At 41.9% G+C, this 12,751-nt stretch overlaps 1 protein-coding gene across 1 annotated transcript in view; it reads right to left on the bottom strand.

Moving 5' to 3' along the window:
• Positions 1 to 1,735: 1,735 nt before the first annotated feature.
• Positions 1,736 to 12,751, bottom strand: part of prkcea (protein kinase C, epsilon a) — a 62,311-nt gene continuing 51,295 nt past the window's right edge. The window contains exons 10-15 of the mRNA XM_033611196.2: positions 10,621 to 10,794; positions 10,368 to 10,522; positions 9,978 to 10,116; positions 7,758 to 7,946; positions 6,088 to 6,234; positions 1,736 to 2,839 (exon numbers count right to left, since the gene is read on the bottom strand). Coding sequence (XP_033467087.1) covers positions 2,690 to 2,839; positions 6,088 to 6,234; positions 7,758 to 7,946; positions 9,978 to 10,116; positions 10,368 to 10,522; positions 10,621 to 10,794 — 954 coding nt within the window. The 3' untranslated portion in view covers positions 1,736 to 2,689. The remainder of the gene's footprint in view (positions 2,840 to 6,087; positions 6,235 to 7,757; positions 7,947 to 9,977; positions 10,117 to 10,367; positions 10,523 to 10,620; positions 10,795 to 12,751) is intronic.

Genomic DNA, 12,751 nt, shown 5'->3' with positions numbered 1-12,751 from the left:
AAGAAAAAGAGAAAGAGCGAGGAGGGAAAGAGGACGCAGAGGAGTCTGGGAGTGATGTAGACAGCTCAGTGTTTTATTGGAATCAGACCAGACAGGACTAGCCCGGCTGTTGCACTACATTTTGGCACAGAGTAAGATAGTGTGACCAGGAACAGCCCTACCCCTGGGTGCACAAAGCTTCACTACACACCGACTCTACTGCACACAGAGCAACCAGCTCGCCTTCAGAATCACTGTACAGTACACGCGACAACAGTCCTTCTCTGTGTGTGCATGTGTGTGTGTCTGTAAGACAGAAGAAGAGAGAGGAAGAGGGAGGAGGCAAAGGAGAGAGTCTGTGTGTGGGTAGGTTTTTTGTTTGTGTGTGTGTGTGTGTGTGTGTGTGTGTGTGTGTGTGTTTGAAATGAGAGGTAATTCAGCTGCTGGTTTTCCACATTTCTCTTCGCCCCGGCTGTAACAGACCTATGATAGTATAGTTATAGTATTTTACACAAAGGTTTCCTCCAGATACACTTTACAATAATAATAATAATAATAATAATAATAATAATAATAATAGCTATGATAAAAAACAGAGCAATAAGAAAGAAAAGCCATTCTTGAAAAAAAAAGCAAAAGTCAGAAAAGCAAGTGGTTTTGGCTGAGTGAGACGGCTGCTGGAGGCAGGAAAGGGGAATCGGTGCTTTGGAGGAGAGGGGAAGGAAGAGGAGGGAGGGCTGAAAACACTGATGGTAACTATAGAAACAGAAATGCTGAGGACGAAGTCACACACCAACAGGGAGAAAGAAAAATCATGCATTCACACATACGAAAATGTTCATTCACATAAAAAACAAACAAAAAAACCCCAACACCCACAGGCCAGCTCATTCACGCCGGCAGGACTGACAGACTCTGAAATTAGCAGACAGATGAAAGAAGTGGAAATCGGGCTTTACGCTGCTACACAGGCCGCCTGTAACACTCTGCTCCACATAATTAGTTCCATAGCCTGTAACTTGTAAGCTCAACATTCATTTTATATACACCAGACAGGAGGAGGATGAGTACGACAGAGAATTAGTGCCACGTTGAAGAAAAAAAAGTCATAATTTAATTAAAATAACGTCATGCTATTTCAAGGAAAAAAGTAGTGATATTACGAGACTAAAGTCATCACTTTGAGAAAAAAAGTCACAATGTTACAAGAATAAAGCTGTGATTTAATGAGAATAAAGTCCCACGATTTTGAAAAAAAAAAAAAAAAAAATTTAGAATAAAGCTGCAATTTCATGAAAAAAGAATTGCGGAAATAAAGTTGGAGTTCCGTAAGAATAAAGTCACACTACTTTGAGAAAAAAAAAAGTCGTAATATTATGAAAATTAATAAATTATAATTATAATTTTAATAAATTAAAATTGTACGACTTTGTCAATAGATTGCGACTTTATTCTTGCAATATTACAACTTTTTTTCTTAAAATTGTATGACTTTATTGTCAATAAATTACAACTTTATTCTCGTAATATTACAACTTTTTTTTTTGAAATTGTACGACTTTATCTACAATAGTTATGACTTTATTCTTGTAATATTACAACTTTTTTTCTTGAAATTGTATGACTTCATTGTCAATACATTACGACTTTATTCTTGTAATATTTCAACTTTTATTTTCTTGAAATTGTATGACTTCATTTCCAATAAATTGCAACTTTAGTCTTGTAATATAACCAGTTTTTTAAAAAAAAAAAAAAATAGTGTGACTTCGTTCTCATTATATTACAACTTGTTCGCATAATCTGACTTTTTCCCCTCAAAATTACAACTTATTCTCGTGATATCATGATTTTATTCTCGAAATAAAAAATCTTTTTTTTTTTCCATTGTGGCTCTAACACTCCGTTGTAGATGAGCGCGAGACTTCATTCATACCACAACAACAACAAAGAAAAAAAAATGAGGAAAAAAAACACACACACAAAAATAATACATAAACAAAACAAATAAAATATATAGATAGTCAGGGTATTGCACAAAGGGTATTTGGCCCTAACCGGTCCAGAATAAGGACAGTAATAACACAGGTAGGGTGCTTGTCCATGCGCCACGACTCTCCTTTACTAGCAGACAATACCAACACAATACAGCCACTCAACACAGGCTATATACAGGCCTCTGCACCCAGCACCCACTGTACAGTCCTGGTGCTGGGGAGAGAAGCAGTGTAAGTGTGTGTGTGTGTTTGTGTGTGTGTGTGTGTGTTTGGTTGTCTGAGCATGTGCAGTGAGAGTGTTTGTGTTGGAGCAAAACTCGGGATTGTAGTGTGTGTTTGTGGGTGTGTCTGCATTAAAAGTGTGCAACATGTGTGTGTGTGTGTGTGTGTGTGTGTGTGTATGAGAGCATGTGCAGGTGTTTATATTCATATTCATAGTCATATTCATATTTATATTCATAATTAACCCAGGCAACAAGAACAACACAATGCAAGTAAAGAATATTCCAAAAAGTAACAACAACCAATAGCTTCAAAGGAGTGATTGTGTGCGCGTGTGCGTGTGTGTGTGTGTGTCTTGTAAAGGGATTGATGGTTCTACACATGTATGAGTGTCAGCAATGTGTGCGTACGTGCGTGCCAGGTTTAGTGTTGTTGGATCAGTGTGTGTGTGTGTGTGTGTGTGTGTGTGTGTGTCTGTCTGTCTGTAAGTGCTAGGTCTGCGTCTCCTCGGGGGCGCAGTAGGAGAAGTCTTTGAACTCCTCCTGGTTGATCTGTCGGATGATGGCCTCGTCCGTGGGCGTCAACACGGGATCCTCCTTGGTGAAGTCTTGGTCAAAGTTATTCACATCTCGCTTGGTTTTCTGCAGAGACACACACACACACACACACAGAAGGGAAGACATCAGAAGCAGAAATTTAAAGCTTTAAAAGTGACATTAGGGCGACACCTTCTGACCACTGAGACTTACTGCCTTCTCTGTGACGATAACACACATACACACAGTGGATACACAGTGCATACTGTCTCCTACATGTGTGGCAGCTCATCCTACAACAGTGGTTCCCAACAGGAGGACGGGTGACCACTTCAAGGGCTTACAAGACAAATCTCTGGAGTCATAAGATGACTGACAGGGTGGGGGAGTATTGTTACTACATCAAAGTATAGAGTGTCTTCAGCCTATCTACTGTGCTGTATTTCCCAGTGAAATGAAATTTTAGAGAAGTGTACAAATCCTTTGCGTGTGATTGGACCGCTAAAATGTGGGCAAGCTTAGAGTTTCAAGCTAAATGGAGCTACAGCGAAGCGACTGCTAGCTCCACACACCACTCCCTCACTGATTGGGGTCATGTGTACAAAAATGTTTTTTCCCGAGGCCAGCAAATATCTAAAATTCTCTCCAATGGGAGCACTGCGTATTTACACTATGCTACAAACGCCAGCAGTGTGACGAGGCATTGAGCGTCTGTTCTGCGCTGAGCACTGCTTGTTTTCTGTTTTTTCCCTGAGTGCTGAAAAATTTTCAATTTTGGGTAAAATGCTGTGCTCGTCACTGTTGCTTTTTTATCCAGCTGTCCATTCACAGTGGAGGAGGGGCGGGACAAATACCACAACACCCAATCGTTACAACTTTCTTGCACACGTGCTAAACAGCAACATCCATCCATTTTCATCTGCTTATCCTGGGCCGAGTACTCCAAACACCCCTCTCCCGAGCAACGCTTTCCAGCTCCTCCTGGGGGACCCCAAGGTGTTCCCAGGCCAGATGAGATATGTAATCCCTCCAGCATGTTCTGGGTCTGCCCTAGGGCCTCCTACAAGTGGGACGTACCCAGAGCACCTCTAACAGGTGGCACCCAGGAGGCATCCTGATCAGATGCCTGAACCACCTCAACTGACCCCTTTCGATGTGAAGGAGCAGCAGCACTACTCCGAGCTCCCTCCTGATGTCCAAGCTCCTTACCCTATCTCTGAGGCTGAGCCCAGACACCCCACGGAGGAAACTCATTTCAGCCACTTGCATCTTGTATATGTCTTATTCTTTCGGTCACGACCCAGAGCTCATGACCGGTGAGGGTTGGGATGTAGATGGACTGGTAAATCGACCTTCTTCACCACAATGGTCCAGCACAGTGCCTGCATCACTGCAGCAACAGCAACAATGAAGGAGAAATTTGTTCATATACTGTACATATATATATCAATACGTGGCCCCTCATGAGCCCACAAGGACCAGGGGGTCTGTCGTCTCCCCCTTTGAAGGTACTAGCAGGTATCTACCATGCGAACATTTTTACTTCCACGGATATTCCGTATCACAGCAGATATGACCAACGTGTCCCAGCTGAAAAAAACACATGGCGCCTCCAAAGCGCTTTTAAGTGCTCCTAGCTGGACGTGTCCTGAGGAGCGCCTGGCGTTCTCAGGTGGACACAGCCCAGGACGCCCTCATCCATGAGGGTCTGCTTTGGTTCCTTGAGGTAAAGCCCCGTTTCCACTGAGCAGTTTGTTTGTTTGTTTGTTTCTCAGAAGGATTATGGAAAAATGACTGACCTGATTTTCATTAATAGCACGAGCCAAGGAAGAACACAATAAACGCTGGAGCAGATCTGAATCACTGAGCAAGTACAAAAATCAGTTTTTCCTCATGACACTGGCGGAGGTCTGCACTCTTTGAGTGTCCTTCCGGTTGCTTTTGCATTTTATAATGAAATACTGAATTATTCTTAGGCCCTGATCACACAGAGAGTGTTTTAGCAGCTAGAAGCGGCTTTTTGTAATTGCTTTTAATGAGAATGAAGCTTGTTGTTTGCGGTTTTTGTGTTGCGACGTGCCTTGCCGGAGTGCTCTGAACTCAAGTTGAGAAAACTTCAGAGCGGAAAAGTGCCCCATGTCATCTGTTTTTTTGTCATCTTTCTTCCCATTGTCCAATTGGATGATTTGAGAGGCGGGCCTTCTGTGGTGGTCACGACAACAAGTTTACAGTTGGTAAACAATGGAGGAGAAACTGGTGGTAGCGGTTGCTGGATACCCAGAGTTATACGGCCTGACGATAGACAGCAGGTTGTCAAACTGCCCCTGAGTCATCCTAAAATATGCCTGGAAACATCCATCATGGAGGAGAAGCTCCTGGACCAACTGGTGGTACTCCCCATGATCCACCCTCTTTTTTAGGGTCTCATGTACCCACACAGATCTCTGTTTCCCTGTGCCCAACAAACTATTTACTGACAGCCTCTCACCCTCAACCAGAGCTACAGCAAGTACCCTCTGCCTCAACATTTTAGGGACTACATACTGAAAAAAGAAAACTGTAGATTGATTAAACGGGAAAGTTAGTGTGAGGAGGTGAGGCCGTGGTTGCCTGGCAACAACAGGCGCAGCAAGCATTTTTTTTACTAGTGGCATTCAATAAAAATAAAAAAAAAGAAAAGGCAGTGCGAAGCGTCATCCTGTGTGATCGGGGCCTAATCCCTTAGACTGCACTTGGTGACATTTTTTAATACTAGGGCCACTACAAGACCTGATAATATTCCTAAACAATACTTTCTCAATACTTTCTTTTGGGAAATGTAAACGTTTAAAAACATATATTTAACACACACACACAAAAAACGTATTGGATGCATCAGAGTTGAACTCTGCAGCCACACATGAACTTTACTTAAATCAAATACAGCCTAAAATGGCATAATTATGGTTCAAATGGTGTAACTAACTGCTACAGGAACAGTGGCTTATTATCATTTTCCTTCTTCTTTTTTCGCCCCATCACTATAAATGGCCTGTGAGCTGTTTTGGCCACAAGAGGACCTCGTTTTACTGTAAACTGCAGAGCAAAGTGTTCTGCAGCAGGACACAAAAGCTTGTGGATGTGAGCAGAATGAAATTAAAACCTTCTGCATCTTTTTTACTGTAATCTGTTTTAGTAAAAGTCAGTAAAAAACAAAATACATAGCCTCGGATGCATGAATTTGTAAGTACATGGAAAACGACAGATGGTCACATTTAACAGGTTTGTCAGATTCACAGTTGTGTAAGGATGAAAAACTGTGTGTGCGTGTGTGTGTGTGCGTGTGTGTGTGTGTGTGCATGTGTGTTTCTTACAATCCTTGGTTTAAAGGGTGGTTTGACTTTCCTCTGCTCCAGCAGGACCCAGTCGATCTCTCTGAAGAAGGCGTGGGTCTTGATGGCCTCCTCGCAGCCCTGGCTCACCACGCAGCCCAGACGCTTGGCCGGGTTCTTGGTCATGAACTACATACACAAACACACACAATACACACGTCTGATTTCCAATCACACTGTCAGCAGTCCAGCCCCCTTTAAGACGCTCCACTGCGGTTTCATCCATAAAACGATGAGGACAGAAGCAGAACGAGGGGTTGAGCAAAAAGCATTTCAGTGCTAATAATAGAGCGGAGGCATTAATGGCTCTGTGATACAAACAGAGCGACGTAGTGGCAGAGTGATGAAACAGGTTAGCAGAGTGCTGGTGTTATTTACTGTGTCTGAAAGCTGTGTCTCTTTGGTTCTGTTGTCTGTTCAGTACTGTAAGAGCTCTTTGTGATCTACTGTGTCACTTCCATGGCGGCATTGTTACTACTTTAACCTCTTTGACTGACTTTTTTTGTTCCTCCGAGTATCGGTGCAAAGAGAAAAGGAACACCTCTGCGTTAAGTGCACTGCGAATGAGCTTCATTTGTTCGTGTGCAGCTTCGAAGACAGAAACATGAATGATAGGGAGACAGCAATGACAACAGGAGTATGGGACGGACACCTGAAAATCTCAAGTTAAACCTTTCCGCATGAAGTGAAATCTTTTGAAGGAAAAGTTTTGAAAGTCACAGACATCCATTTCGTAACGCAGCAGTGATTTGAAGGTGAAAAGACGTGTAGACATCTTGGTTAAAAGGCTACGTCTGGCCAAAAGCTGAGCGTCCTGGTTACATGTAACTGTTGTGACGACAGCATTCACATGACTGTATTTCAGCGAGCTCTTCTCTTTGATTTCAAGAACCTCTTTTATCTGTTGCAACCAAAAAACATTTTTTACATGTTTCCCGGCTCCATTTCCTCACGAAGACGGTGTTAATGTTATTTTCTATTATTAAATATTTTCAAATAAAATCACACAATCAGATCATGTGTGTGCACAAAAAGAGAAAAAAAAGCATTTTTATTTTTCACAACTTTAGAAAAAGGTTAAAACATCTTTTTAATCAAGCAACAGGGACGATATGTTTTTTTATCCAGCTCTTTTTGAAGAGTCTTTCGTGATTGTGGAAATTCCTTTAGAAAGCGGTAAATGTTCTTCAGATATTTATTTTTCATAAAACTGGATGCTTAGCTCTCTAAAACTGGAGCTTCATGTGACAAAGATGTCCAAAAAAAAAAGCAACCTTTCAACCATTTCAGCCCGTTTTTTTGCTTCCTTTGACTGCAAAATTACCACATATATGATTTTTAGAAAGGTTTTGTCGGAAGACATTTTTACAAAAAATATTACGTGTATGTTGATATGGTGAAGAAATGGCTTACAAAGTACATGGATAGGAAACAAAAAGCCAAGAAGCCCTCATTCATACAGTGCAATATCTGACTGGCATGAAATCTACTTAATTTAATTATTTAAAATTAAACTATTCCTCATTTTGCCATGGACGCCTTCGAGTGCCTGCTGCAGAGGAGGAAATGTACCCATAAAGAGAAACTCTGATGAATAACCAAATAAAGACAGCACTGAAAGAGGAGTGTCATTGTGAAGAGGCGACGCATACCGCTCTGAGGATAGAAACAGCTTCTTTGCTGAGCCACACGGGGTAGAGGACGTCATCGTGGAGAATCGACTCGAACAAATCGTCTTCGTTGTCGGCTTCGAACGGAGGCTGTCCAGCCATCATCTCATACATCAGCACCCCGAGGGCCCACCAGTCCACGGAGGCTCCGTACTCCAGCTCCTGCAGGATCTGAATGCGACAACATGACACGACTCAACATGGAGGACAGGAAAATACAGCAATACAGTTCCGCTGGTGCACCTGACTGGAAAGCACTATAGACTCTGCAGAAATGCGTCGACACATGCTCACGCCATAACAGCAAAGAACTCTTATCTGTAATGTTTGTGCACAAGAAATCAAACAATTAATTTAACTGAAAAACTTCTAATGTTTATCACCATTTGGATCCTTAAAATGATAAGCAAGGTAAGTTTATTTAGATAGCGCATTTCTGCAACAGGCCCGTTCAGAGCGCCTTACGATTACGATTTAAAGTATAGAAACCAAGTGCGGAAGAAACACATTATAGGAGGACATTTACAAACAGTTATTTAAGAGCAATTCATTCTGTTAAGATGCAAAAAAACAAAAACAAAAACCATCAGAAGAATCGGCAGAAAAACTGAAATTATTACTTATATTTCCACGGACCTCATCAGATGTTTTATATATTAAAAATGAGGAAGAGATATTAGTGAAAAATATGCAAAAGTATCAAAAGTAAAAGACAAAGTAGAATTATTTTCGCTATGACTTAAGGAAAAGAAAAGACAGAAAGAGGGAAAGATGAAATGCAGGAAAGGAAATAAAGGAAGAGGAACAAAAGAGGGGAAAAAATTAAAGGAAAAGTCCGCTGAAATTTTTCCCTAAAACGTTTAATATTTAGGTATAAAACGCATTCTACTGGTTTTCTGATTTTTTAACCGACATCCACCTGTACCTGGTCTGCACTGGCGTTTAGGTGGCTGGATGTCAGGTGGCATCCACATGAATGCCAGAGCCAAAGGTTTCCTGCCAAAATATTGCATTGTAACAAGACGATCAATGTTATTCACTTCACCTGTCAGTGGTATACATATATATGTATATACTTTTTGGGCCCGATCAAAGCTCTATGTGTGGTTTAACTTATTTTTATTGGATTGGATCTGCAAACCTCTTATAATACCAGATGGATGGATATCAGTACCGACAAGGTCCCAGACAGGATTTCTCCTCTGATCATTGGGAGCAATACGGTTCAGTTCAGTACGCTTTTTTTCTGTTTCCACTGTGAAAAGTTGTGGATGGTACCAATGGAACCGTTCTGTACCGTCCCCATTTTTGGTCCCCCCTCTGTTGGGGTACCTAGCACACAGATCTGGTACTAAAAGGTGGAGCTGTGAACACTGCAGTCTGTTGATTGGTCAATAGAGGACGGTCACTCTGCTCAGGGCTGAGTTGTGGCTGGTTTTGAGGCTCATGTAACCACTGTTCATACTGTGGAGAGTTTTATTAGTAAACTGTAACTATAAAATGAAAGGATGTTTTGCTGCCTCTCACAGCAGCTGGAGTCTGAGAAAAAATAACAATTCACTGGGCCGACTGCTGGTGACTTTTAAGGTGGAACGTTAACTTGTAATGTTACTCAGTGCATGAGGTGACGACGTGAATCCATCAACACACCTTAAATTTCACTGTGACAACTTTTACCATCACTTTAGTTTTTATATGACATACACTTTTAGTAATGAGTGGATCTTCAAGTGTTTATATATATTAGTTTCGGCTGAGTTATGTTAACTGCATATATTCTAATCCTCACTCAGATAAAAAATAAAGCATCGCAGAGTGTTGTTCCTGTGGGCTCCAGCAACACTAAACCCCTGAGCTTGCCTGAGAAGGACTAAATGCACAAACCCACTACTTTTAAATATCCCATGGAGAGAGACTCTCACTGCAGCCTGTTTTATTTTGTTCTGAAAATGTCAGCGTGCAGCCTCGTTCTGTGGACGATAAACGAGGTGCAGACTTCCATCTGTGTCACCAGTAATGAGGAAATACAGTGAGTGCTGGACGGAGCAGTGAGTGACAACAACCCCGCCCACATTTAAGAGTACAGTTTGTGGTGGAAACACTAGGGTCTAGGTACCATGTCTGAAGGGTTACTGTTGGTTCCAAAGGTACCACACTGAAAATGTTTGGCGGAAATGGGGCTTATACCACGGTTGAGCTCACCTCAGGGGCGATGTAGTCTGGCGTGCCACAGAAGGTGGTGGTGGTCACTCCGTTCATGATGCCCTCTTTGCACATGCCGAAGTCTGCCAGCTTACAGTGTCCCTCTGCGTCCAACAGGATGTTATCCAGCTTCAGATCCCTGAGAGAGAAAGACAGACAGAGTGAGAATCAGCACCATCTCGTTTCCACCACAGTGGGACTCACTGGGAGAAGTGAGCATGTGATGTAAAAGAAAAAGAAGTGAGAATCATCATGTAATGCATGTTGTTATGCACCTTCTGGTTTGTTCCTGGTAAGACCATTTGTGAAATTCCCTGATAGTCAAATTATCTCAGTTTTTCTAACAAGGTGTCCTTGGCTGAAAGAACATAAAAATAAGGAGGCGTTTACCTGTAGATGACCCCGTTGCGGTGTAGGAACATGAGGGCTGAGGTGACTTCGGCGGCGTAAAAACGAGAGCGAGGCTCGTCGAACTTCCTGGATCGCTGAATCTGGAACATCAGGTCTCCTCCATTCACATATTCCATTACAAAAAACAAACGGTCCTGCATAGACAGGGAGAGAGAAAGAGGGAGGGGTATGAGACAGAAAACAGAGATGAACTTTTACATCAGCATGCGTGGGTGCTGTCTCGTGGTCTTACTCGTGTCTGGAAGCAGCAGTAAAGCTGGGTGAGGTAGGGGTGTCGGCGGGCGAGGGCCAGGATGCGCTTCTCGGTCATGGTGCAGTCCACGTCGTCATCCTGCAGGATCACGTCCTTCTTCAAAACTTTGACGGCGTAAACTTCCTCCGTCCCCTTCAGCTCTGCCAGCATCACCTGGATGAGAGGTAAAAGACAGGAAGGAGAATTTAGTATGAAAACAGCATTTAAAAATTATTGTAAAAACAAGACAGCAGAGAGAAACAATAATTTGGTTCTTCGGTTATTCGGATAAAACAAGACATCTGAACATGTTGACCTGCTCTTGGGGAAACTTGAGTTGACATGATTTAAAACAAACGCTGGCAGAACTTTAATTCAATATTCCCTTTCCTTTTTGCCCTGTTTTGGTCTCCACCCCAGCTGCTTAATGTTCAGCAGCTAGCCACTAACTTCGTCAGCTGTTTGGTGCTGTTCAGATAGTGTTTAGCAATTTATCAGAGCTTTTTTTTTCTTTTCATGAGGAAACAAAACAAAACAAACAAAAACAGCTGCCCATCAAGCTCAAGCTCATGGAGAACGTCCAGCTGGAACAGTCTCGGTCAAAATTTTATTACACCGGCTCAGAAGTCTCACCACCCAGACTCCTCCAGCACATGTTTTGGGCCTTTCCAAAGGTCAATAATTTTTGGTGTAACATTTAAAGAGCACAAGTTACTATATTTGGGACAAAAAGTGTGAGGACCTCCTTTTTGGGCTTTTACTTTCATCATCTACAAATACTAAGCCAAAATAGTTATTTGGAGATACTGAGTGTTGCTCCGGAGAAGCAACACTTAGCCTATTTTCAACCAGCTTTGTATCATAACATTATTGGTGGTATGTGTAAATGAACTGCGGCCAGATCTCCTCGCTCATCTTCCAACTCAAATCTGCTGGATTTTTTTGAAAAGTGAAAAGTTGTGGATGGTACCAATGGAACCATTCTGCACTGTCCCTATTTTTGGTCCCCCCTCTGTTGGGGTACCTAGCACACAGATCTGGTCAATAGAGTACTCAGTGCATTAGCTGACGACATGAATCCATCAACACACCTTAAATTTCACTGTGACAACTTTGACCATCACTTTAGTTTTTATATGACATACACTTTTACTAATGAGTGGATCTTCAAGTGTTTACGTATATATTAATTTGGCCAGGTTATGTGAACTGCATATATTCTAATCCTCACTCTGAGGAAAAAAAAAGCGTCGTCGAGTGTCGTTCCTGTGGGCTCTGGCAACACTAAACCCCTGAGCTTGCCTGAGAAACAAATTAGCCTAGCAGCTAGCAGACTTTTCCTCTACTCATATGAAGCCAGGGACAACAGCAACATTTAACAAAGGTAACGTTACAAAATTCGGCTCCATAACAACCCACAAACAAATATAACATGCTAACGTTATTAGCACAGGCCTATGGAATTTTACATTGTATAAATTAGCCTAGCAGCTAGCGGAGATTTCCTCTGCTCATATGAAGCCAGGATAAATCACACACAAGACTTAAAATGCTATTTTTGTGGAGGCTTTATTGTCTTCGCAATTTATTGTTTCTGATCTGTGAAATTAAAGTAAATAAAAGCTTTGTTTCCACTGAGGGAAATGATTTCAGCTTATAGAAATAGACAGGAGGTCTGCATCGCCGTTACGTGTAGTTACATTTCTGGGGAGGTGCACGTCAGACTACTGCGTAGGCTCCACGTAGTACGGTGTTGATTTGACGCACACATATAAATTCCGCTTAAGACGCTTTGAGGCTCACTGCAGCTGAGGGGATCAGCTGACGATATAAAAACATTGATTAGTGCAGCTTTAATGTTATCCATAACTGTGAGGCAGTGTTTTGTTTTAGTTAGAATAGAATAAGACTAGGAAAAATCTGGTTACTGTTTGGTATGGCACGTAGTGAAATGTAATGTGTGAAAACAGCTGCCTCCAAAAAACATAACTGACATGTGAATTGTTCTATTCTGGTCCCTGATATTCCCTGATGTCTCCTGATAATTTGGCAGCCATGAATAATGGAAGCCATGATGAACAGGGTGCTAAAAGAACAACAGAAAAACCTGTTTCAATTATGAACATAATGA

This window comes from Epinephelus lanceolatus, chromosome 21, assembly GCF_041903045.1.
Source record: "Epinephelus lanceolatus isolate andai-2023 chromosome 21, ASM4190304v1, whole genome shotgun sequence".
NCBI classification, from domain to species: Eukaryota; Metazoa; Chordata; class Actinopteri; order Perciformes; family Serranidae; genus Epinephelus; species Epinephelus lanceolatus.
Note: the sequence above shows the minus strand (reverse complement) of the source record. Positions and strands in the feature narration are given on the sequence as shown.